Source organism: Podarcis tiliguerta (genome assembly GCF_965153285.1).
Source record: "Podarcis tiliguerta genome assembly, chromosome: 5".
Lineage (NCBI taxonomy): Eukaryota > Metazoa > Chordata > Lepidosauria > Squamata > Lacertidae > Podarcis > Podarcis tiliguerta.
The window spans coordinates 28,948,591-28,974,281 of NC_139538.1; the positions used below are offsets into that span (position 1 = coordinate 28,948,591).

The following is a 25,691-nucleotide window of genomic DNA, read 5'->3' on the forward strand; positions in this document are numbered from 1 at the left end:
TTTAGGGACATTTTTAATGTATGATGTTTAATTATGGTTCTGTATATGCTGGAAGCCACCCTGAGTGGCTGGGGTGACCCAGTCAGATGGGCAGGGTACAAATAATAAAATTATTATTATAAGTAGAGCTATGTGTCATCAGCGTATTGCTGACAACGTACCCCAAAGCTCCAGATGACCCCCACTCAGCAGTTTCATGTAGATTTTAAACAGCACGGGGGATAAAATCAAAGCCTGAGGAACACCATATTGAAGGTGCCATGGGACCGAAGAGCACTCCCCAAGCATCATCTTCTGAAAAAAAACAACCTTCTAAGTAGGACTGGATCCACCACAAAGTGTGGGTGCCACCCACCCTGAATTCAGACAGCCACTCCAGAAGGATACCATGGCTGATGGTAGTGAAAGCCATTGAGATGTCAAGGAGAATTAACAGGGACACATTTCTCCATCACTCTCCTGGTGGAGGTCATCATACTGGGAAACCAAAGCAGTTTCTTTGCCAAAACTGGGCCTAAACCCCAATTGAAATGGATCTAGAAAATCAATTTCCTCCAGAGTGCCTGGATACCAATAAGAGAGAGATACAAAACAGGACTCCTGATGTTGACTGGATTCCATGGGAGGGAAGTGGAGTTTGGGAAGTGGAGTTTTAACTCATTTAGTTTGCTTTTCTATAATATTCCATATATGCAAATCAAGGATGGCCAACCTGTGGGGTTCCAGATGTTGTGTGACTCCTATCAGGCTCAGCTGATGGGATAATAACATCTGAAGGACCACAGGTTCCACATCCTTGCTATAAAACCTATAATATGGATTTATAGCCTTCCTCTTTTAAGAACAGCAACAACTTAAGAGCAATAATTAGTGTTGATGTTGTCCCTACTGGGCTACCTGGTGAATAAGGCTAAATATAGGAAACGAATTACTCCAGAGCCATAGTTTCTGCCATTAGCATTTGCACGCAGTGCTCCTTACTATTCTGGAATAGCATTTGGAGGAAGAAAACAACATTTGCCTCAAATAGTGCAATAGGTTTGCTCCCTTTAAAGCACTCTATTTTTGAACAACCCACTGCAATACTCAACATTCATCCCCTGATATTCCCATTGCCTGCAAATATTCAATTAAAAGTACGTTTCAGAAATTAAATTACAATGTGGTTTTAACTGAAGGTATGAAATACTACATTTGCCCTGGCATTCAAGGAAAGGCTGTACTTAGCAATTTGCTTAATGGCTCCAAACATGTGATCTCAACTTAATAAATGAAAGTGCCCTCAGCTAGCACAGAATCTACTGGGGAGAGATGTCCTATATAATCTACTAGAAGGAAAGGATTAAATGATATTAATTTGCTGCACACCATGTAACTGTCAATATTTTTAAATGGAGGGTTGGCATCATCTCATTTTTGCCAAAGGTCACATGTGTCATCCAATGCCATCTGTGTTTTGCACAGCGGCAATTTCAAAGATACCTGCAGATTCATGAAGCTTCAGGACCACCTCAATGGTACATTGTAGTGAATTACCTTCCATGTGTGTGTGTGTGGCAGGATTAAACAAACTAACAAAGCACTTGCATTGCCCTTCCCCAAATGCATAATACAGGTATCTTTCATAAACAACAGTGACTCTGTTTATGAAATTGGAGCATCAGAGTTGCCTTCTACATCCCTTCTTGTCTGATTCTGTGTGCAAATGTCTGCTTCCACACTTTCAAAGATTTAGGGCCTGCCAGCTTGCAAACTCAGGGAGTGAGTCTATCGTGTTTTCTGACCCTTCTGTACAACCTGGTTTTGTTGAATTGTCAGAATTCAGCCAGCACTGAAAAAGACCCCATGGCTTATATCCTAAGGGGTTTTGTGCCGGCAGAGCTCCCACAATTGTCACCTATCCTCCCTATTGACTACAGCCTCCATGCTGAGCAGGCTTCCTCAACCTCGGCCCTCCAGATGTTTTTGGCCTACAACTCCCATGATCCCTAGCTAGCAGGACCAGTGGTCAGGGATGATGGGAAATGTAGTCTCAAAATATCTGGAGGGCCGAGGTTGAGGAAGGCTGCTCTAGAGGTTTAGGGAAGTTTTTAATGTTTGATTCTATTTTTAATATTCTGTCAGGAGCCCCCCAGAGTGGCTGGGGAAACCCAGCCAGATGGGCAGGGTATAAATAATATATTATTATTAATATCATCACCATCATCATCATCAAGGTGACCCCCACACTCAGCTTTTGGGGGGTACTGCAGTGGGTAGCGAGAACAGCAAAACCCACAGTCACCACCCTGTACAAGTGGAAGTTCTTTCCACTCGTATGCTACAGAACCTTTGTATGCTACATATTAGCTTTGTTTTATTTATTAAATGTCTTTCTAAATTGCTATGATCAAGATTTCAGCTTGAATGAGAATTGAAATATTTGGAGGAGTTGAAGCTTTTTCATTACCAGTGCAAATGTTTCGGCAAATTAAGCTGCAGCTCAGAACTATGACCATTGCGGGGGGGGGGGGGTTGTCTCAAAGCGCTGGACCTGTGGCAGCCTGAATTCACCTTCCCTGCTGTTGTCCTTAGTGAACTTCTGGGGGTCATCCTTTGGGCCAAGGCTAATTCCCTGCAATGCTGGCCAGAGTAACTGTGCCCAATGAAAATGCTCCATCCCACTAGGCCAGCCTTTCTCAACCTGTGGGTCCCCAGATGTTGTTGAACTGCAACTCCCATCACCCCTAGCTAGCAAAGCCAGAGCTCAGGGATGATGGGAGTTGTAGTCCAACAACATCTGGGGACCCACAGGTTGAGAACTGCTGCAGTAGGCAGCCAAAAAGTTGAGAATCATTACAGGGAAATCTTCAGAGCAAGGACCACTTTTCAGAGAAGATTTGCAACTTTTACTTTGGGCCAGTCACCATTGCCTTGCAGGGGGTTGGTCTAGATGACTGTTGGTGTCCCTTCCAACTCACAAATCTATGATTTTTGGTCAAGCAACATGAAAAAAGCTGCATGCCACCTTCCCACCTGCACAATTCCTCTGCAACGGATAGATGATTCATTGGAGGGAGGGTGCCCTGTCCTCTAGCTGCTAAGAGAGTACTACTCACGAGCAATTAGCACCTTCCTTGACTCCATATGCCTTACTCATGTGTGTGACACAAATGATCCTGCCTTTGTTAATAGATTCAGTGGAGAAAATCACTCTCGACGCTAAATTTTAAAATTAGATTATTTTTAATCTGATGGCAACTTTCCAGAGGGAATTGCGTTGACACTTTCAAATTACTTCACTTGGGATCTCAAGTCAAATTAGAACAGAAAAGCATTTGATGGAAAAGGCCACTTCGTGAAGTAATACATTTTACAGTTCTTTCTTACGCCACTTTTACAATCTATAGTTTGCCTGTCCAATCATATGGAAAGGTAATCCAGTAAAAAAAAAAGTGGGGGTGGGGAGCAACATTAATATTTTCATATCATTTCAGACAACTACCTGACTGATGACAGGTAAATACCCCCTGGCAGATGTTGGATTTCAGTAAAAAGATGAACTTTAGGACAGAATTTTTATCTGGGGCATTTGCAATAAGATATATATCTATATATGGATAGGCAAGTATAATCTCAGTTAGATGATAGCTTGTTTGATTGGATTACCAGGATACTGAAATATTTCTACAAACTATTGAAAATATTCATATTAAAACTCTGTAATCTGATATGGCAGGGCACTGCTGATAGCTTGAGATAGGTCAGCTTAGTTCAGGGGCAGCAAATATGGTCCCTTCAAGACATTGATGGACTACCAACTCTCAGCATCCCTGACACTGACCCTGCTGGCTGAGCTGATGAGAGTTGTAGTCCAATAGCTGGAGAGCAGTATGTTGACTAGCCCTGGTTCAGTTACTAGCAGAGTTATTTGTCAGCTTTGGGGTGGATGGGAAGGAAATAATCCCTTTATAATCAGAAAGTCCAATACACCAAAAGGGGACGGGCAACGTATAATGTTTCTATATGTGAATTTACCACTAAAGTTTTATTTGTGAACCAAATTTTCACAAGGTTCAGCTTTCATGTTGAAATTTCAACCCACAAGAATGTTTCATCCAGCTACAATGCACCTTACACAATGGAAATTAAAACAGAGTTTCCCTGTTAATTTAAGTTGCACAAAAATGAAAACTAAACTAAACTGGTAGACCTTGCCCCCTTCTGCAAGTGCTTTTTAAGAATGTGTGAACTGACTGCGAATCAGAGCAAAGTCCCCCTAGTCCAGGACTAGATCTCTTAAGCCGCCAAAGTTTGACTGTTTTTTTAATCTGTGCAACCAGTCACTCCCATTTTCCTACACAGGCGACAGCCATTTCGCATGGGGGTTATGTTCCTGGCCCCCGCACACGTTGACTGAGTGCGTATAAGCATGCCCAGCCCTGTTCTACCCCACCCTGGCCTCATTACGCCCCCCCCATTCTTCCTTCTTCCGGGTCAACAACTGTGCATCATTTGGACATGCCTAAAATGGTCACCATCTGTACAAACCTCCACTTCCTGTTTGCAGATTTCAGCTCTGTAAACACAAAGCATTTACTATGTGAACAGCTCACAGGTCACTGCATTGTGAGTCCCTTGTGAGGCAGTGGCAATATTCCAGCTTCCTATGGAGGCTCTAGCAGTTGGGCTAGGGCCAAGGATTCAGACAGCAAGGGGGGTGGGTCTGATTACTCATCTTACCCTAAGCCTAGCCAACCCTACTTACTTGCTGGTAAACAGTAACATTATGGCCTCTTTTTATCCATGGTTGGTCTAGTCTACCTTTCCTCTGCTGCCAGGGGCCAGACATCTGTGTATGGGCACAAGCAGACTCTTGCTTTGTCCCTCCCTATTCCTGCTTTGCTCCTTAGCCTTTGTGCTCCTTCTGCAGGCTCCTCATGCCTTTGAGCCTTGCTACATGCATCTCTCCTTGCACTTTCCTCCTCATCTGCTTCTAGAATTGACCTCAGCTTGGCTCTCCAGTCCACAATTTCACCTTGCTCCCGAGACAGATGCTTTCATCAGCTTACCTATAACTGGAATAAGATAGCTCTGCAAAACAATCCAAGTCTTTCTTTTCTGCCTCCTAGTTTGCCCTAACCATCTAGCATATCGTCCAAAATTTCTCCAATGAAAATAGGGACATCCTAAGGAAAAGTGGGACATTAAGTGATCAAATCAGAAACTAAGACAGCTTCTCTAAATCAGGGACAACCCTGGAAAATAGGGATACTTGGAGGGTCTACTCTAGAGAGACAGCAGGACATGGAGACTCTCCTGTGTAATTCAAGTAACCTTGGTAGCATGCTGTTAAACATGGAAGCTCCATTTAGCTATTGGGCAAGGATTTACACTAACACAGCAGAACTTTCTCCTCTCTTTCCCATGTGTTCACCCCACACCCTCCCCACATTCAGAGCATTGTGGGGTGGCGGGGGGAACCCAGAACAGATTTTGGAGGTATGTGGAAGTGCTGTTTCCATTGCACAAAGGTGATCCTTTCACTGATGGAATAAGTTACTTAACACTACTTTGGATACAACCCATTAGATGTTGATCGACCCATTCTCCATGAATTTATTCAACCTCTTTGAGGCACTTAGAATTAAGACCGTATTTCATACAAGAAAATCAACGCTGCCTTTTCTGTAAAGTTACGAACACCAAACCCTAGAACTAAACTGTTCCATAAAATAAATACATGCATCAGGGTGGGCAACCTTTTCTAGCCTGTGGGACACATTCCCTCCTGAGTGACTTTTTTTATATAAAAAACCAAAGTTTTAAATGAATTTTTGTTAAATATAAAAACATGTACACACCGGGGGGAAACAGGTAAGTAACAAAGCGGCTTTCCAGGGGCCGCACTCTAATAGTGGATGGGGCTAGAGTAGAAAAGTGGATACAGCAATGAGATTCTTACCTTTGCTTTGTAGGCTACATTCCAGACATACAAAAATCACCCACCCACCCACCTCCATCCATGCAAGCAAAAGGCATTATATCCAACCAGGCAAAAGCATTTGAAGAAGGCAGGGGGCAGGGCTGGTGAGGCATGTGGCCTGGCCAAGGGATTGGTGACTGGAAAGGAAGCATGGCTTGGGGAGAGTCCCAAAGTTCAGATACAAAGACCTGGATAATTTCTCGTCTGTGACTGTAATCAATCAATTCATTCAAAGACCTGGATAGCTAAATTTGGGCCCTGGGCCTGAAGTTCCACATCCCTGGTTTACATTTTGCTAAAAACAAACACATATCCATAACACCTCAATATTGCACTTTTCCCCGAATTTGCATGTGTGTGTTTGAAATATGCTCTGCCAGCTATAGAAAATATTAGCAACCAATTTCATTGTTGTTGTTAAGTATATTCGTGGATTGGTGTCACTGCAGGCAGATTCTGAGGACTGTGGAAGTTCATAGTCCTTTGCACCTGTCCTTTTCATTAATATCATTCCCTTGGGTAATGTCACCCTTTCCCCTAACCTTTACAGTACAAGTCACGAGTAATGAAAGTGTTTGTTGAGAACCACTATGGCATTTCTGAAGGCAGAAGATCAACATTCAGCACAGAAAACTAACCAAAGCAGGCTTTGCTGATGCACGCAACAAATGGATGGTGCCATTTTGCTCAGAGTATTCCTTTATTAATGAGATTCAACCCCTTTAGTGAACTCAGAATGTAATTGGTCAGCAGTCAAGATTCTTTCTTCAGTCTGAGTCTGTCAATAAAATTTAATTCCTTCTGGGAATGTACTTAATTTAATAGATAATAAAGCTTCTCTGGTATATGTATATAGTAGCTTTTCTGTTTTAGAAAGATCTAGAAACATTATAAATTGCAATAGTCCATTAAAGTGCAGGCATAATTTCTAATAATGTGTATGTTTCAGAAAGGGCTGTGTCCATTAAATTTCATCTAAGTGTTTCAGTTGGGGTGGGGGAACTACTTTGGTAAAATATTTGTGTAGGATTAGGAAATGTTTGCTATCCTTTAAAAAGGTTTTTAAGAATAAAGGACCCCAAATCTCTCCATTCACATTATCCTGCACACCCTGGAACTTAGATGTTTTGTAACACTAAAATGTTTGATGTCTGTTTTTTATTCCCTCTTTCAAAAACCCTCCTTCCTGGTTTAAGCACAGTCTCTTGTCACTGGGAGGCCAATGTTTGTACATTAAATTCATTACACGTGACAGTTGGATTCAAGGTAGATTGGTTATCTGAATAATATTCTGTCCTGTACCAAATAAGGATAATTTGGCCACATGATGGAGCAATCAGATGGTTACTTTGCTTGTAAAAATCACAAGATTCACCACTAGGGTTGCCATATTTCAAAAAGTAAAAACCAAGATACCTCGAAAATTGTTGACTAATTTTTTTAATTGACTTGCCTAAGATCCAGGACTGTCGCCTGCCAGAAATTCCCCCCAGATGTCATTTTTTCCTTTGAAATCTCAGTAATGTCCGGGAAAATCCAGATGTATGACAGCTCTATTCACCACAGATAGAAAGCTGATTTTAGACCCTACTCCTTTCAGTAGGCTTCTATGGGGATTTAGTTATCTGATCACTTTTTTTGGTTTCTTGGTTTCCTTTCATCTGTTGCCTGTATATTTTGTTTTGTATTTGAAGATATATTTTAATGTTCTTGCAAAATATGCACTTCTGTCACATTTTATCCTCAATGCATATTTTTATATGCCTAAAAATATTTTTACATGCATTCTGGTACATTGTTTCCTCCTTTGAGAACTGCATCACAAAATTTGAGAAGGATAACTGCATCCCACTCTTCCACACATTTGTCTGGGTGCTAAGAATCAAGTCAGTTCTTATCAGAATTTGCAAAGGTCAATTCCCTGAAGCTAGACATGCAAGGCAGTACTTTGATTAGGACCCCACTTGACTGAGTCCTGTCCATATATGCCCCTCCTTTTTTGTGCATCTGCTCGGCAAAGTTCTATCTACCCTGTTCAACCTCTTCAATCTCCTAAGAAGCTTAGCCAGGCTGCATGTAGTAATGTCAGCATCAACCCACTGAAGGACTGGACTATGGCCAAAAAGTGATTCATAACAGGTAGCAATAACATCTATTGACCCTGGAACTATGGTGTATTTTTAGACACTGACTGAAAGATGAAGAACATTTTGCAATGCCCATGTCTCCGTGTTAATTACATTGTTCTATACAAAGGTACTAGGACGGCGGCAAAGTTTCAACCAGGTCATTTCTGCTTTAGGAGTATTAAAGGAAAATATCAGGCTATCAGCTTTCTGGATTAGATGAAGTAAAATGCATGGCTGGCAAGATCACAGGATGAATTTGTCTAGGGGCTGTCCTTCAGACAGGAGGTGCAAGGGCAGAATATATGGTTGTTGCTCCATATGGAAAATAAAAACAAAACCCTGCACATACAAAACTGGTACATCAGACTCAGTTAGAACCCTCCTTCTGGGCATGCTAGCCTCCTTGGTCATCTAGGTTACTCTTTCAATAGATATATTGATATAGATTGGGGTAGGGAGCTTAAACTTTAGAAATTAATAAATGGTAGGATTTTGATTATTGGGAGTATTGAAGGGAAGATGGCAGGCCAGAAGAAAAGTACAAGCTAAACTTCCTTTCCAAGATAGGGTCTCACCTGGGATAGAGGCATTAACATGACAAAAGGTGTTGATGGTCTATCTAAGAGGAATCTTGGGCCTGGGCACATAGAGATTACCATGGTGATGGGGTGTGTGTTTGAAGTGACAGGAAAACAGAGTCTTTAGAGGAAGGTGTGCTGGGAAAAACAAGGGGAGAAGAAAGACTGAGATCCATCTTTGACCCCAGTACAGTGGTACCTCTGGTTAAGTACTTAATTCGTTCTGGAGGTCCATTCTTATCCTGAAACTGTTCTTAACCTGAAGCACCACTTTAGCTAATGGGGCCTCCTGCTTCCGCGCCGCCAGAGCACGATTTCTGTTCTCATCCTGAAGCAAAGTTCTTAACCCGAGGTAATATTTCTGGGTTAGCGGAGTCTGTAACCTGAAGTGTATGTAACCTGAAGCGTATGTAACCCAAGGTACCACTGTACTGTACTGCTGTGTGGAACAAGCCACACTTGAAATCACCATGCTGTAAGGGACGTGGGTGGTGTTGTAGGTTAAACCACAGAGCCTAGGACTTGATGATCCGAAGGTCAGTGGTTCGAATCCCTGTGACGGGGTGAGCTCCGGTTGCTCAGTCCCTGCTCCTGCCAACCTAGCAGTTCAAAAGCACGTCAAAGTGCAAGTAGATAAATAGGTACCGCTCTGGCGGGAAGGTAAACAGTGTTTCCGTGAGCTGCTCTGGTTCACCAGAAGCGCTTAGTCATGCTGGCCACATGACCCGGAAGCTGTCTGCGAACAAACGCTGGCTCCCTCAGTCTACAGAGCAAGATGAGCGCGCAACCCCAGAGTCGTCCGTGACTGGTCAGGGGTCCCTTTACCTTTACCTTTAAGATCCAGACTCTCTCCATGCAGACTGAAGGTGTACACATGTGAACAAATCATCTTTCTTAAAGCTACGACACTCCCCATGACATCTTCTATTCTCCAAAAGAGCACAAACGCTAGGTGACTGCCTGGAACCCCCTGGTATCATACTACCATTCAGCAGAGTGGGGATGACACCCAGCTTCTGTCACACTGTTTATAAAACAGATGTTTCAAAATTGTAAGGAATAACACAGAGTCAGGCTTCTGAATGGTCCTTCTAAATGGGTTTTTGTGTGTGATCCCTTCTTATGCTCAAAAATGATAATTGGGACGAAATTTCTCTTGCCATTACCATTCGCTTTGTCTTACATATGGGGAGCCATATGGATAGAAAGCTTTGGGAAAGGCGGATTTGTTATCTAGTTCACCTCAATTATTTATAAATACGCCGTAATGCATTTGGAGGGCATCTATAATGAAACCATTTCATTGACAATGGGTAGCAAAGCTGTAGATGGCACCTTCTCCACATTAACCTGTCTATAGCAAGGTCATGAGATAATGGCATGTACATTACAGTATTTACTTTGCACGCAGTGGAGTCACTATGTCAACTATCCAGAAAGATCATGAAAAAAGCAGCTCTATTTGCGTCATGATTCCATCCTTCCATAGGCACAAATCCTTTGATTAGAGCTGGCTATTATTCAGTCCTGGGAAACGGCATCATGTTGCATGTGAAGCATATGTTTATTAATGCAACAACTAAATAAGACATTGACCCACATAATCTTGACCCAGATAAATATCTGCCTTTGTCAGTGATACCCAGCTTTTTACTATCCAAGTGTTTAGATTACCTTAGCACCTTGAAACTTTGGCTACTCATTACTGGGTGCATCTACCTTGCACTGATAAGAAGCAGGAAATCCTACTCTGATGCTTGCTGCCTCCAAGTCCATTATCGACGCTTACCCTCAACTAATATTGGAAATGAGCACATTGGAGATGTTGAGAAATCATCCCTGATCCTTGCATCATCATCATCATCATCATCATCATCATCATACCTCCTTTCTTTTATATGCTACACTTTTGATTTGACCTGGTCACTGGTTGTTCCCAGCACAATAACACCAAGCCAGCTTCATATCCAGCCTTTGTTTGCAGCACCAGTTGAAAGCCACAGGTTATGACATTGCACTCTTGCAGCAGTCATTGCAAGCCATCCAAACACATTTTCCACTGTGGCAGATCACAGGGTTGGATAGTTTTCCTGGAGGACTGACCTACAGCATGTTGTCATTGACAAAGCATGAATCCCATAGCATATTTGAAGCATGAAGTTCACTGAGCACAATCTTAGCCAGTAGCAATTTCAAAAATATAAAAGTAGTCTGTGCCTTTCTATTTTGTTTTATTGGCCTATGGCAGGGGTAGCCAACATCGTGCTGTCTTCTCGACACTACCACATTATTGCAATCAAATGACATTATGATCTTTGATGAATTAATAATTGTCAAACCCTTCAATGTGGCCATTTGCAGAATTCTGGGCTTTGTATCTATGGAAGACTTCCTTGAAGTCAATGACACACATTTCCAAGCAGATACATTTAGGAGAGAGATGCTAATCCAATATTGCATTGTATTTTGTCAGCTAAGACAAAATTTGTATCAGCAATAAATCAAGTCTTGCTGCACATGCAGCCGTGTAAGATGTCAAAGGTACTCAGCCCACGCTGGGGCTGAAAGCCTATTTACACTTCTCCTTGAGTAAGCCCCATTGAACACAATTTGACTTACTTCAAAGTAAACAAGCATAGGATGGCACTGCAAGATCCTTCTTATGTCTGTCTGTCTGTCTGTCTGTCCCTTTCACACACACTCTCCCCCTCCCACATCCCTTTTTCTGCTTTAGATCCAGCTCTCTAGCTAAGCTAAACATAAATGCACACATAAAAGAATATGAAAGAGAGTTGTTTTCTTAAAGGAAAGCAAAAAATAAATAAATGTGCTTACATTTGCTGAAGGGTTAGTCTTCAGTGTGCGGCTTGCCATAGATCATGAGGGGTTGAGATGACAGCTGTTCATTACAATTACTTGTTCTTTACAAGAGCTTAGCTCTGCTCTTGCCTGGCTGGCCCATTTCTGTTAGCTCTGGCACAGAATGGAAGCAGCAGACATGCTCCTCCTCCTTTGCAACATCTGTCTACTTATTCCCGGGAATGAGCAAAACAAAGCCGCATGCAGTGGCACTTCAGTGCTCGGAATGGGACTAAGGCTGGACCAAAGAGTGCTGGAGCTGCATTTAAATGACGATGTGCAAGACTTTCACCATTATGTGCATTGGGATTGGAAGGTGCTCAGTGGGAGTGAATGAAAAGATTAGCGGTTGCTGGGAATCAGAGGTCCTCCTTGCGGACATCTGGTTGTCCACTGTGAGGACAGAATTCTGGATTGGATGGGTCTTTGGCCTGATCAGCAGGACTCTTTCTGTATTCTTATCATGGCCATGGATTTACCTCTGGCTGCAACTAGGAGACCTTCATGAGCAGACCTGCTGCTCTACCTGCTCAAAATCCACAGCACCCAAGGATGCTGTCCCAAGACCATAGGATTGCACCCTAAACCTCTTGCCCTTTTCTCTATGGAGATACAAGAAAGGCACCTCACCTTCTGATGCAATAAATAAATACATAAAAGAGTGTGCATTGAAGCGGGCTTGAATTATGTCAATCTTGCCAAAAACAATGTTAGCCACTGTAGCCATACAACACATTCATTCTCAATAAGCTCATTCAGGTTTCGTTGTTATTGCCAATAGCAGTATTAAATGATCCTAATATATAAGCTATTTTAAGGTAAAGGGACCCCTGACCATTAGGTCCAGTCGTGGACAACTCTGGGGTTGTGGCACTCATCTCGCTTTATTGGCCGAGGGAGCCAGCGTACAGCTTCTGGGTCATGTGGCCAGCATGACTAAGCCACTTCTGGTGCACGGAAACGCTGTTTAACTTCCTGCCAGAGAAGTACCTATTTATCTACTTGCACTTTGACGTGCTTTCGAACTGCTAGGTTGGCAGGAGCAGGGACCAAGCAATGGGAGCTCACCCCGTCGTGGGGATTCAAACTGCCAACCTTCTGATTGGCAAGCCCTAGGCTCTGTGGTTTAACCCACAGCGCCACCCGCATCCCTTTTAAAAGCTATTTTAGAGTGGGGATATGTTTCAGAAGGGATGAGGAACCCTTTTCAGCCTGCGTACTACATTCACTTCTGGCTAACCTTCTGGTGACCTCATGTCAGTGGTGGGTGAGGCAAAAGTAGCAGAGCAATGGATGTAAATGTTATGTTTGTAGAGTAGAGTAGTTTCCACACACAACTCTTTCTATCCTCCATTCAGACAAGAAGGGAGAGATCAAGGACATATGTCAGCCAGGCAAAAACATATGGGGCACAAGGCAGGAGCAGTGAGGGGTGTGGCCTGTGGAGAGTATTGAGGGCTAGACAGAGGCACCTGGAAGATGGAATGTGGTCCCTGAGCATGAGTTTCCCCATCACTGTTTTACTACCATGCATTTAAAAAAGTATTTCATGAGATGATGATGCTAGGGGAGCATAAACATGGAAACATTAAAATCAAAGCAACTTGAATTATCGGGATGTCTGCTTCAGCTATGAAAAGGCTGGCAGGCAAAGGTCTAAAACCATGAGTGCCTACAGGTAAACCCAAAATATCCATCTGTCCTACAGCACTATGAATTGATGGAGCCTCCCTGACATTCGTATCCAGAAGTAAACCCTCCAGCAATTGGTGTACTGTGATCTCTTAAGAGTGGGCAATAGACGTCTAGAGGAATGCACAGACCACCCATGAGAAGGAAAGTAGGTCCATGCTTCCTAGGAAATGTGATGAGCAGTGTTGCGCTTTAACAATATCAACGTGTGAATAATGGTGTGTTATATTTTAAAATAACATTGTTTTTTGAAATGATTTTTTTAAAGAAAAGGCTAACAATAAAACGGCCACAAAACAGTCACAGACATACTAAATGTTTGTATCATCATTTCATCTCATTCTCTTAATCACCACATTAACCTGGTATTCTTTGCACAATTGCTGACTGCTATACTAAAATTAGGTCAGAAATTCATCAGCTGACTCCATCCAGTAAGAGACAAAGACTTTATCAGTACACTCAGAAGGAATAGCTTAAGACTCACTTATTAGGAAAGATATATGGGGTATGAGTTTTGTTTTGTTACTATTAACCATCCTGCCAAAATCATTCTTAACGCCACTGCTATTCATGAAAGCATCATTTTCACTTCCATTTTACTCCAGGGGAAAATGTGCAATACAATGGATGTGAATGTTTTTTTGGGGTGTTTTTTTTTACACAAGAGGTATGTAATACTTCTTATTGCCTTAGAATTTTTTTACAACTGTTTTTCACAGTTATTTTTTAACAACTGTTTAATATACAAGACATTTATTGTATGGTTCAGCACATAAAACACACACATACCTATCAGAAGCCCTGAAGCATAGCAATTTGTTTGGCATTAAATGATGTATTGTTGAAAATATTTCCTACCATCTTATTCACAGATCACCCTGTAATACATATCACTGTCCAGAACTATGGCTACTGGTATTAGCCTTCCTGTTTTTGTTCTTTAAAAAAAATCAGTATCCCCCCCCCCCCTATATACACACAAGAAGACACATTAGAGGAGCCAGTCTGTGAAAAAGTACCAAGTCCTTTATCATCCTTCTAAAACTCCATATAAAAGAGCATTATTGTCTCCATATTTTTTTGGAGTGGGCTCAAGGTTTTTTGCTGCCTGCAGCAGAGCTCAAAAGGTGTCAGGCCAGCACCTTCAAATGTCTTGCTGCTTCATTCAGATGTGATGATGCTCCAGACCTATCCAAGGCACTCCACTCAACCACAGCTACAATGTCAGTACCATACTCCATCTCAGTACCATACTCCAGTTGGAAAACAGACAGATAGATGAATCTAGCAAATCAGTAACATTCGTCTGCACTTGGAACCTGAAGCCAATCATATTATTTTTCCCACCCTACTTGGCCTTCATCAGGTCAGCATGGGCTTGGCTCCAACTCACAAATAATCACTTGTATCTCTTTAAGCTCACCAGCCAGTTGCTACCCATCTGTGGAAGCCACGCTTTTCAATTCCCCATTGAAGGCTAATTCATATATGCATGGACATCGCTTGGTAAATGCCAGCACTGACAGTGTGTGAGCATTAATTACCCCATTGAAACACTGCACTTCAAGTGAAGTGAGGTGATATGACACCCATGCACTTGTGGAGGTGCGATGTCTGTTTCACAGTTGCAGATCTTTATTGATGCTGTAGTCCTCAAGTGATGAGCATGCGTATGTAAATATAGGAGTCCAACAAGCATGTGAAGGGGAAGATATCTTTTGCTTCTCCTAAGTGGAATGCTACTAAATGCTGCAGAAACCTTCTCTAAGATTCTTCCTCTTCTCTGCGACCAAAGAATAGGTTTCTAATTTTCTCTCACACGGCTGCTGGATAAGGAACAATGATACTGGTGCACCAGACAGCACTGTCTGGATATTAATAGATAGTCTGTTTCACTGTTTTGTTTCTAATCTATCAAGCACTCAAAAACATGTCCTCAATATAATTAAAACAAGTGAATCTCTCCAATGTGCTTGGAAAGAATAGATTTCTTCCTGGGCTGGAGTCCCAGTAAATGTGAGAATTGCAATTATTAATTTCTCTATATATGTATTTTTAAAAATGGGCAAAGTCTTCAGCACTAAAGGCCATTTTGGAAATGTGTCACAAGCCTGAGGGATGTGGCTGATTTAAGTGTAAAATTAGCATGATCTGCATATCATCTCCATGTTTCTGATACAATGAGTTACAGCCCGGGGATGTAATTGCATCTATCAAAACAATTTCGGAATAAGATTATTGTATAGCTTGGATAAGAAAAATCTGGGTTGATCTTTGAAAGAAGATTCTTGTTCAATGGGCTTGGATATCATAGCTTCAGAATTCTCAACCAGTGATATCTATGGCAAATCTAGACAAGATGTAAGTACTGATGGTAGAAGGGAAGGCCAAACTGGGAAGAGGCGTTCAGCCAATTCAAAATGGGGATCACACTCCCCCCGAAGAAACACTTTGGGGAAACATTTCCTGGCTCCAGTTTTTGCTCCTGGATAGACAGGAGAAATGACATTTTCAGCCGTATTCTACTGTTTGTCCTTCTGAGAATATTCACTAGCTGACTACCAGTAGCATACCACCACATAAGTAGGAAAAACGTCACATAATACAAGCACCACATAAAGGTCAATTGAAACCACATGCTACCTTCTCTCCATCTCTCTTCCAAGAAATATAAATTCAGTGTAATCCAATATTCATTTGATTTGGCGGCGGCGGGGGGGGGTGAGATATACAGATATAGATGATACATAGCTATTGATATAGATATGTGGTATGGAGAAGCTGAAGCCTTTTCTGTTGTGTTCCCCATTGCAGCTCATGAGGCAAGCCATGGTTTATGCCTTAAAGTGGCGTGCTTCATTCAGCTGTGGAAGCAGTAGAACGGGAAGCTACAGGGGAAATCCATGGCTGTACTTGTGGTTCTCCTATCCGCATTCAAACAGCCAAACTCTGAAATCCATAATGCAAAACAGTGTTTGAAATCCACGTTCTCCTTGTGACATTTCTGGCCAGAACAAGTGACCCTTGTCTTTGCAAACTCCCTTAGACATAGATAGCCAAAGGATCCCCTCCTTTTTTATATACATGCAGCTGAAAGCATTGTCAAGTGGGCCCCTGTTTTAAGCCATGGTGTATGTGCAAGTTCTCATCTGCCACTCTCCTGAAGGCAGTGCAGTGAGGGACAGGATCCCCTCTTCCTTCCTTCCATGACATGCAATGGGATGGGTAACACAGCTTGGACAATCTGCCGGGAAGTGGACTACATATTAGCTTCAACAACATCATTATATCCTAACAGAGCTATCGCTGTTCCATTAGGCTACCAGTCTCACTGACCTCCAAAACCAACATCACTTCCTTGAAATAGCCATGTCAACCCTCAACTAGTGGAGACAATCTTTTAATCTGTAACCAGCATTTCAGATTTTGAAGGGACCTGTTTACTCTTTCTCAATCAACCCTGATTTTTAACAAAACCAGATAGTTACCGTTTTATTGCTTCTTCTTGCTTCCGACGTTTTTCATTCTTTTCTTTCAAGTAAGCCAGGTTCGTTTCATTCCTCATCCGATCGTTCTCTCGAGCAATGTCAGATGCGTTCTGTATAACCAAACCATCATAGGCCTTCATGCCCATATCTTCAATATACTGGAGGAAAGTGCCCAAAGTGACTTCCTCCTGATTAGAACTCATCATCTTGTTGGAGATAATAAATGGAGGAAAATACTTCCTGTAGGTTGACAAAGAGGGAAAAGAAGTCCATACAGATAAATCATTTTTAGCTTACTAGCTTAAGATCAACTTTCTCCAATGTCATTTTACATAAAGCTGAAGAAAGATCTGAATGACTGATGAATTTTATATTTTAAAAAATGGGGGATCAGCCACTGTGTTTCTTTTCATCCGGGAGTCCTAGCTGAAATATGAAACCTTCCTAGCAACTAGGTGAGCATAACCTACTTCAGTTTGCTTTCTCCTCCAATGCTTCATCTTAAGACCCGGAACAAATGCAGACTTTCTGGCTACAAGTTACCTGGTTTAACATTCAGTCTGATGAAGAGTAATGACAACCTCAAAGACTTGCTCACTTTTTTGCACTGCCCTACTTTGGATTTCAAAATTTGCTTTTCAGATATTTTTGAAGTAGACCTAAATTTAGAGCAAGCATGGCTTTTTGTTGTCACCTTAGGCACATTAATTTTGTCTGACACTGTTTTTCATGGTTTTGCAGGCAGATTAATGCATGGATCTTGGCTGCCAGGGATGTGTTTGCACTAGATCCATACGTGCATTCAGATTCATTGGATCATCTTTACTCCAATGGTTTCCCATGCCATATGCACAAGTCTCTAAATACTCTTCAGGGCAGAAAAAAGCAAGCTGGGGCTTCAGAAGGAAGAACTGAAAGCCAACCCAATAAGCCCCAAAGGGCTCTTAACAATGACATTGCTACGTGAAGATTATTTGCAGTTCTCATTACATTCATTTATTATCATATTTGATTTTAAACACTGGGAAAACATTGTGCAACCTCTGTATGAATGAACTTCAAGCAAGTGCAATGGACATGAGGTTTGGATATGGTGGAAATAGCCTGCTCACATCTTTCAGTCATTTACTTTGTTCACACCCCTTGAAAAATTCTTGCAGATGCTCATGACTGTCTTAGAACCAAATTTTCTGATGAGTTAATATCAGCATCATTCTCAAAATTTGCATCGGCAAAGACTTGGATCCAGATAATACACTGAACAAGTGGAAGGCAATTCTACTCATACAAGGAGTGTTTTGTTTATTCCAGTTTCTCCTGTCGTCAGTCCCCTGTGCTCCTTTTTGAAAAACTGATTCCACAAGGGTAGGCGGACTGTTTGGAGTAGCCTCTTGGATGACATAGGAGACTACAGATAGGATGACCTTGCCTACTCCTCCACACTAAGGAAGGACCTTCCACTCATGCAGAGAGATCTCTAAATTGCCTTTAAACTGGTTATATAGTTTAACTATGTATCGGGAGTCTATTTTTCTACTTGGTCATTTTCCCCCCCTTCTGAAATGATGAAATTCATTGTGACACCTCAACATGAAAATGAAAATTCTGCCAGGATACAGAATTTCACAGGAACTTTCTATGGCCCTGCAGTAGAGATGAAAATGGCGAGACACTGGATCTATACGTGCAGATGTTAATAGGGACCAAATCAGCCTAAAATCCAGGAACATCAGTTTGAGTTGGGCTGTTTGATCTCTTAGAACCAGTTTGAGGGAAATAGTATTGGATCAAGGGGGTAAATCATAACAAAACCAATAATGTTGTGTTTAGAAATGAGGCTCCAAATGAACTGGTTATAAATACCAGGTGCCCCTTGGAGCTTCATGAACATCATTGAATTTTTAATGTATTTTTTCTCAAGTTGTGTCTATACCTATAATGAATTAATCAACAATGCAGAACCTTCATCTATCACTTTTTCATGAAATTTGAAGCAGGGTTCATACCATGCTTTCTTAGGTTACCCAGCTGCCATATAGGCTGCATACATCTCATGCATTCAACACACATTCCCGGCAAAGAGTCCTGGGAACTAGCTTCAGGGTGCTGGGAATTGAAGTTCTGTGAAGGGTAAAATGCCATTCCCAGGATTCTTTGGAGGAAAAAATGTACTTCTCATGTACTCTAAAAGTATGATGTACACACAGCCATAATATATATTAATCACAAATAATTATAATAATAATTTATCCATTTCAGTAGACTGGGTTAATAAGAGTCCTTGCCATATAAATATTATTGGATGTTTCTGAATTTTATATGTTAGATGTATTGTTGTGTGTGTGTGTGTGTGTGTGTGTGCTGTTGTATTTGGTCTTATGTAGGCTTTGTACTTAGAGTATGCAAGTGGAACCTGCAACAAAATGTTGTCATTACAAAAAGCAGTGCTCCTGTTCAGGGTTCCAGCTGCCTAGTCTCTCCACCCCACACCCCACCATGCTACTCTCCTGGCTGTCACTCTACATTCTGAGATTGCTGAGCTATTCCAATACTTATTGGGCTGTTGGAGGGAGGGTTCTGCATACTTAGGGTTTTTTTAATTGATACCTCCCCTCTTGTTTCTGAATAGTTCTGTTTCGGCTACAATTTTGGTGGCACCTCTCACCCAGATTTGATTGCTGCCTGATCATCTCTTTGGCACAGAACATGTGGGAATGGGCTATAAGGAATAACCACACTGCTTAGACAACCTCCCTGGAGTTTGATCATTTGGGGAAAGGTCTGGAGCATTTATGACAGCGACAGCCAACAGTGTCTATAGAATAGGAAGGTCATCACCGCCTATAAAGCACAGCATGGTTTAAAATTTCCACTACTTTCTCTTCCTCTCACAGCTAGAGTCAAGAATCAGTTGCAGGATAGTAGGAGATGCCTTCGCCCCTGCAATCAGTTATCAGCAGGGAAGAAGTGAAGAAAACCAGAGAATACATGTATTTTTAAGTTTTACTGTTCCTGCCAGTTTGTTCACTTTATGGCAAGGTGAATCAGCTCAATGAATAATATTCCACCCAAGGACTCTCATGACTAACTGAAATATCATTATAATCATTCTCGTGCAATTTCTGTAAATGAGGATAAATTATTAATTGAGTTTGCAATTCAGGAATGAGGGAATCAAGTATCTGACTTTTTTCAAAGTGCAGACTTGATATGGCAGAGGGAAGGTTAATCTAGTAAAGTAAAAACAACAGCAGAATACATCATAACGTTCGAGCAACTAAAGTCACATGTCCCCATCCAGCTAGGGCTACATTAAGAGGCTCTGCGTGCATCGCCCCTGATCTTGTCCTCCAGTGGGCTGCAGTATGAATGAGATTTTGTCCAGATAATTAGCAATACCTGGCTTGAACTGCTCATTGGAAAAGAGGGAAAGCAAGAGGGTAGATTTTGTTTTCCCATCCCTTATTTCCTCATATAGATAACTGGGATTTTAGCAGATCATCTGATCAGGTGGATGTAAAGAAGTCTGATGTTTCATGTGCACACTGTTAGATAAGAGAGCTGGACTTTGACCCAGCATGAATATGAAGTTCTAACGTGTGTAGGCTTCCCCATTCATTTCAGTGGCATGGAAAATTCTGCATATGCATAGGAATGGAAACCCAGAGATTTTCCACCTACTGATCTGCACAAGGAAGCCCTTTCAAGAATGCAAAATTAGAGTGCGCAACAGAGCTCCTGTGTGTGAAAGGGTCCTCCAAGTTTGGCTGCGTTCTGAAGAGGCTACAGTGCCAAGGGGGGTGGTACTGAATATCTGGATTGACCCTAAAACTCAATGAATACATGCACATTGCAGTATGCAACTCATTTGTGCAAAGCAGGTCCCTACACAAGTTCTGGAAATTTTCACCACACTACTGCAAACATTCATTTTTGGTGTTTCTGACACCTCGCTCTTTTACAATGAAACCTTACAATGAATACTACTTGCCACATGAAGCTGCTACTGCATTGCTTGCATTGCAAGTGTTTCCCACTCTGCAATTTGCATGTGTGATTTGAGCTGTAAAAAAATGCTGTGCTGCAGGAGAAATAAAATATGGACCATCAAACAGAACAAGTTGCAAAAATAAAGATAACGAGTGCCTCCCATAGTTCATTGATATATATCAAAAAGAAACCCACAACCATTTTCTATCAGTTTAATAGCTACGTATCACATTTTTAAGTGCCAATTGATTTCTTTTCAGATAGGCAGAAGAATTAAAAAAAGAGTTGGGCACATACCCCAGTAGTATACCATCCCTCTCTATGAATGTTCACTTGCATTTTACAACATAACAATTAGCTCATCTGAAGTACACTCTTCTCACCACAGATGTTATATGGAGTACCACTTGTAGTGTTTGGGCTCTGCTTTCATTCTGTGCTTCTTGAATTGCTTACAAGACAGTAAGTGCAAAGAGGCTAGGCCACATCCAATATCTGGCAGACTGCTGACTACAGCACCACTGTTAAAGACCTAATGGCACTGGTATGTTATACACTGGGTTCCCACCCCCACTTCTTCAGAGTTGCTGTCTTTTATGAAATGGCTTTCAGAAGACAAATTATTTATTTGCTAGGCACATTGTCAATGAAGCTCTCATATACATGTCTGCCTGCTGCCTTGTTAATTTTTAAGCAGACTTGATTTTTTTTATTTATTTAAAGGAAATGTTTTCCAATTCCACATGGCCCACATACAGGGAATAAAGCATTAGGCTTCTTCAAAAGCACAAAGGCAGACTGCAGTGCTACACATAGTGCAAAGTTTGCAAGAATCAACTCTTCTGACATACTCAACCAGGTTGATCCAGAAACTTTCTATTCTGTCGCTGGCTACCCTTGTTGTAAATGGGAATTATGCCAACTGTAAAAGGACCTCTCTTTTAATAACACAAATGGTTAAAAGGAGCTCCTTCAAAAGAATGAGGGAAAAATGCATTGCATACTTGAAATAAAACAATGCTTTCAAGAAGGTGTGTTTATATTATGTCTCTTTGTCAGAAATAAAGAGCTTTACAAACCCAATAAATGTGCACAAAGGATAGATCTCCCCTTCCTTGTGATTGCACTCCTCAAAGCCTCTAGAATGTGGAGTACTACTGTTGTTGTTTACTTGTCAACCAGAAGTCCTTCACATATGTGTTGTGATCCCAAAATGCACAATTTCCTAACAAGCAAGTAGCATGTAACTGGATAGCCAACAGCCAGCACTACCTATAATTAGGAGATTAAGATTATCCCAACATTACCAGGACAATAGGTCTTTTAATTTAGGAGAAATACTTATTTGCTTTCTGCTTAACTAAATTGTTTTCCATGTTCTTCAAGGCGTGTATTGTGAGGAGGGCAAGATAAAGTGAAGATCTTTTGGCTAAGGGAAACATATTTGAAATGTTGTGAAATATTAATGGTGTGGGATGCCTAATAAGTAACTAACACAGCTGTTAGGTATTATATCACTTAATACGTCAGAAAAATAGCTAGCAACCTTTTAATAATTTAATGTTGCCTTTACAAATGAAAACTCCAGACACCAAATGTTCTTATTATCAGGCACCTAATGTGTAGAAGAACATTAAATAATCCCAAATATATTACAGTATTATTTGGTTTTGCTGTGGTTTGATTAATGTCTCCCCAAACAGACAAAGTTCTTGCTTAGATATTTCAGGGTTGTAAATCATTCCATTTCTGCCAATATGCCTCTCTGATAAGTGATATAGTGATATATAAATATAGATAAGCAGTGTATTTCATTAGCATGCTTAGAGATTCTTTTTTTAAAAAACCAAAACAAACCATGTACATACCAAGATTAAAGTCCTCGGGGGACTGCTAAGTGCAATAATTAAAGGTGACTTTTGTCTGTAAAAGCCCTTTCCTGTGGTTTATCTCAGTGCAGTCTGAAGGGATATTTCAGCACCATAAAAACAGATTTTGCAGATTGGCTCAGTTTTTCTTCAATTAAAGTGCTTGAGATCTTCTTGGCAAACATTTCCAGATTGTAGCATTCTGCATCTCTAGAAGTCAGCGTGTTGCATTAAAAATAAAAGAGCAATCTTCTCGGCGTGGGATTAAAATAGCCTTTTTAAAGTTTGACTTTCAAAAATGCAGTGGGGCTGGGGGCAAAGAGGGGATCTGGCATCTTAAATCCACATTGAGAGAAAGAACAGCAAAGGTTTCAGGGGGGCATCAACGGCACCCTGCTTTGAAGTCCAGCAGGAAAGAAATGGGAGGAATTTTTTCGCCCACTTCGCCACACAGAAGATTACAACACCAGCATATGCAGTGGCAGAGAGGTGGCTAAGGTGCCTCATTGGAGTGGATGCTGTGGAGACCAAAAGAAAAGACAAGGAGGGATAGAAAACATCCTATCCAAATGGCTTCTTGCAACAGAAAAAGATGCTCTCTCCTTTCTCTCATTGCCACCTAGACAGCGAAGATTTGAAACAGTCTCTCTCACGCTCGCCCGGTGACTACAGGCAGGCTCTCTCTCTCTCTCTCCCTCTCTGTTGATGCTGTTGTTGATTAATCAGGGATTCTCAAACAAAGAGCAAGCCTACCTTCGGCAATGAGCAGTAATCTGGAGCTCCTCTTTTTCTGCAATCCGTTTGCGTTCAGCATCAAAGCAGCCAGCATTCTAGCACCCTGGACAGTTCCCGTTTGCTTAGGCCCATTGGAGAAAAAGGAGGCGAAGGAGCAAGTGAAGAAATGACAAGAGACCGGAAAGCAGCCGCCTTCGACTTCAGCTCGCTGTCCCCAGGGGCGCAGCTGCTCATTAAAGCTTCCTATCTAGGCAACAGATTCTCCCCCTTTTATCTTCGCTGCACTGAAGTCTGATTAGCAAAATAATCCAGTTTTTTGGGGGGGGGGCGGGAGTGGAGGAGGGAGGGACCTGCACAAATTCAGGCTCTCTAGGTAGGACACAGCACGGCACAGCACTGCTCCATTCTTCTCCCCCTCCTACTCATAAAAAAGAAAGAAAGAAAGAATTTTTTTTTTCCAAAAAAAAAAAAAAAAATGTCCCTCCACAGAGAATGGGCAAGTTAACCTTTAGCCCATGTTATGGCTCCAGGAAATGAGCAGCCACTTAGAGGGAACATCTAAGTCTCAGTTTGATACCTCATATTGATGTATCGCTTGCACTCACCCTCACTGTAAAAAGCCGTGCAAGGCTCACAATTACTGCTGACGCAGATTAGGCTGCTGCTTGGGGAAAGGTAGGAGGAGCTTTTTAACCTCATCAAAACAACCTCCCACCACCTGCTCCCACTGCATGAGCGAATAGACCTCCCCTATTTGGAAGGCATATCTGTATAATGTGCGATTTGACAGCAGGGATATTTGAAACACAGCAGGGCAGTTTTATGCCCTCCTGCAAAGTTCATCTCTCTAAAGAAATATTTAGTTTCTGTTCACTGATTCAGAATCCTGGGGATAGACCCACCAACCACCTAGTCCAAATCCCTGCTATTCAAGGCAGAGTTCTCTGTCTACCACTAAGGTTCTATAATTCAGCCTGTGCTATCCACAAAACAATGCACTGTGAGGAGGTATCCTGCAGAGACTGCGTTGACAGAGAAGAGAGCTTCCAAAGACTCAAGCAAGCAAGTCAAGGCATAGCATTGCAGAGAATGCAAAAGGCTTTTTCATATGTTACAATGAAGACAGGTACAAGCTATCTCTGCACATGCAGAAATGTTTGTGTGGAAGAGTATACACTTGTTAATTTCTACAGCTCACCTATTTTGCAGACAGGTACACAGTTTCTAGACATTTTAAATGTTACATGTGAATAATGGTATGAGTGTACACCTCAAGTATTAGTGTACATGGATTGTACTCTCATTGGTGTGAATGCCCCTAAAAAGAACCCAGATCTAGAGAATTCATCCAACCCAGTGAATCCAAACTGCAGGAAAATCTTCAGTGTCAAATATGGCAATTACCATATTTTTTGCTCTATAAGTCTTACTTTTTCCCTCCTAAAAAGTAAGGGGAAATGTGTGTGCGTCTTATGGAGTGAATGCAGGCTGCGCAGCTATCCCAGTAGCCAGAACAGCAAGAGGGATTGCTGCTTTCACTGCGCAGCAATCCGTCTTGCTGTTCTGGCTTCTGAGATTCAAAATATTTTTTTTCTTGTTTTCCTCCTCCAAAAACTAGGTGCGTCTTGTGGTCTGGTGCATCTTATAGAGCGAAAAATATGGTAATAAGAAAGCAAGGAAGACCTGACCACTGACTGACACTTCCCAGAATAAATGGTTGTGGTAGGCAAATTTAATTCTATAAAACTCAGCACTGTGATTCTAGCTGTGACAGTACCCAATGACACAGAAGTAAGGCCTGGCATCTCAAGGACTATAGCCTGGTGCAGCCAGGATTGGTACAAATGAAGAATTAAACTTCCATTCTGAACTGATGTAAACAGTTGCTTGGTGCTCAAATCTGCAGCCTGATTTCACAATTCAGTCAACAAAGCAGAACTATATATGACCTGTGGCTTAAGATAAAGTGCTGTTGCCATCCGTCTGTCTCAAGCGACACTGGAATGCACCTCTGGGGGTTTATAGTCATGTCCACCTTTGGTCCCCACTCTGCACTCAGCTCTCACCTGTGGTTCCTAGAAGTTGTCAGCAGGTGACAGTGGCCAGAAACCAGGAAATGGCTTCGATTGCTCAGCTAAACCAGGTGAGGGTAGCCAATGGTTCCCAAACCCTCAGTGAGTTAGGGACTTCCCTTGCAGACAGGCTCCAGAAGATTGAGGTGACAAGATCAATAGTGGGTCCAACAATCAAGAAGACAGTTTCTGCACGTGCTGTAGAGGGAAATGAGGGGCAGATGGGGCTCATCAGCCTGGGAAAGTAGCTCCTCTAGGACAAGAAAAACTCTGGTCCTAAACCTCCACTGCCAAATGGCTATAGTTATTCGT

The 25,691-nt window shown here is 41.8% G+C and overlaps 1 protein-coding gene across 5 annotated transcripts in view; it reads right to left on the reverse strand.

Annotated features, from left to right (window-relative positions):
- Positions 1-23,946, reverse strand: part of NYAP2 (neuronal tyrosine-phosphorylated phosphoinositide-3-kinase adaptor 2) — a 135,374-nt gene extending 111,428 nt beyond the window's left edge. For 4 of the 5 annotated variants that reach the window (XM_083442686.1, XM_083442684.1, XM_083442685.1 and 1 more), the window contains exons 1-2: positions 22,573-23,946; positions 16,715-16,954 (exon numbers count right to left, since the gene is read on the reverse strand). In XM_083442686.1, coding sequence (XP_083298812.1) covers positions 16,715-16,920 — 206 coding nt within the window. In that variant the 5' untranslated portion in view covers positions 16,921-16,954; positions 22,573-23,946. The remainder of the gene's footprint in view (positions 1-16,714; positions 16,955-22,572) is intronic. The other variant, XM_083442683.1, reaches the window with a different exon arrangement.
- Positions 23,947-25,691: the final 1,745 nt, after the last annotated feature.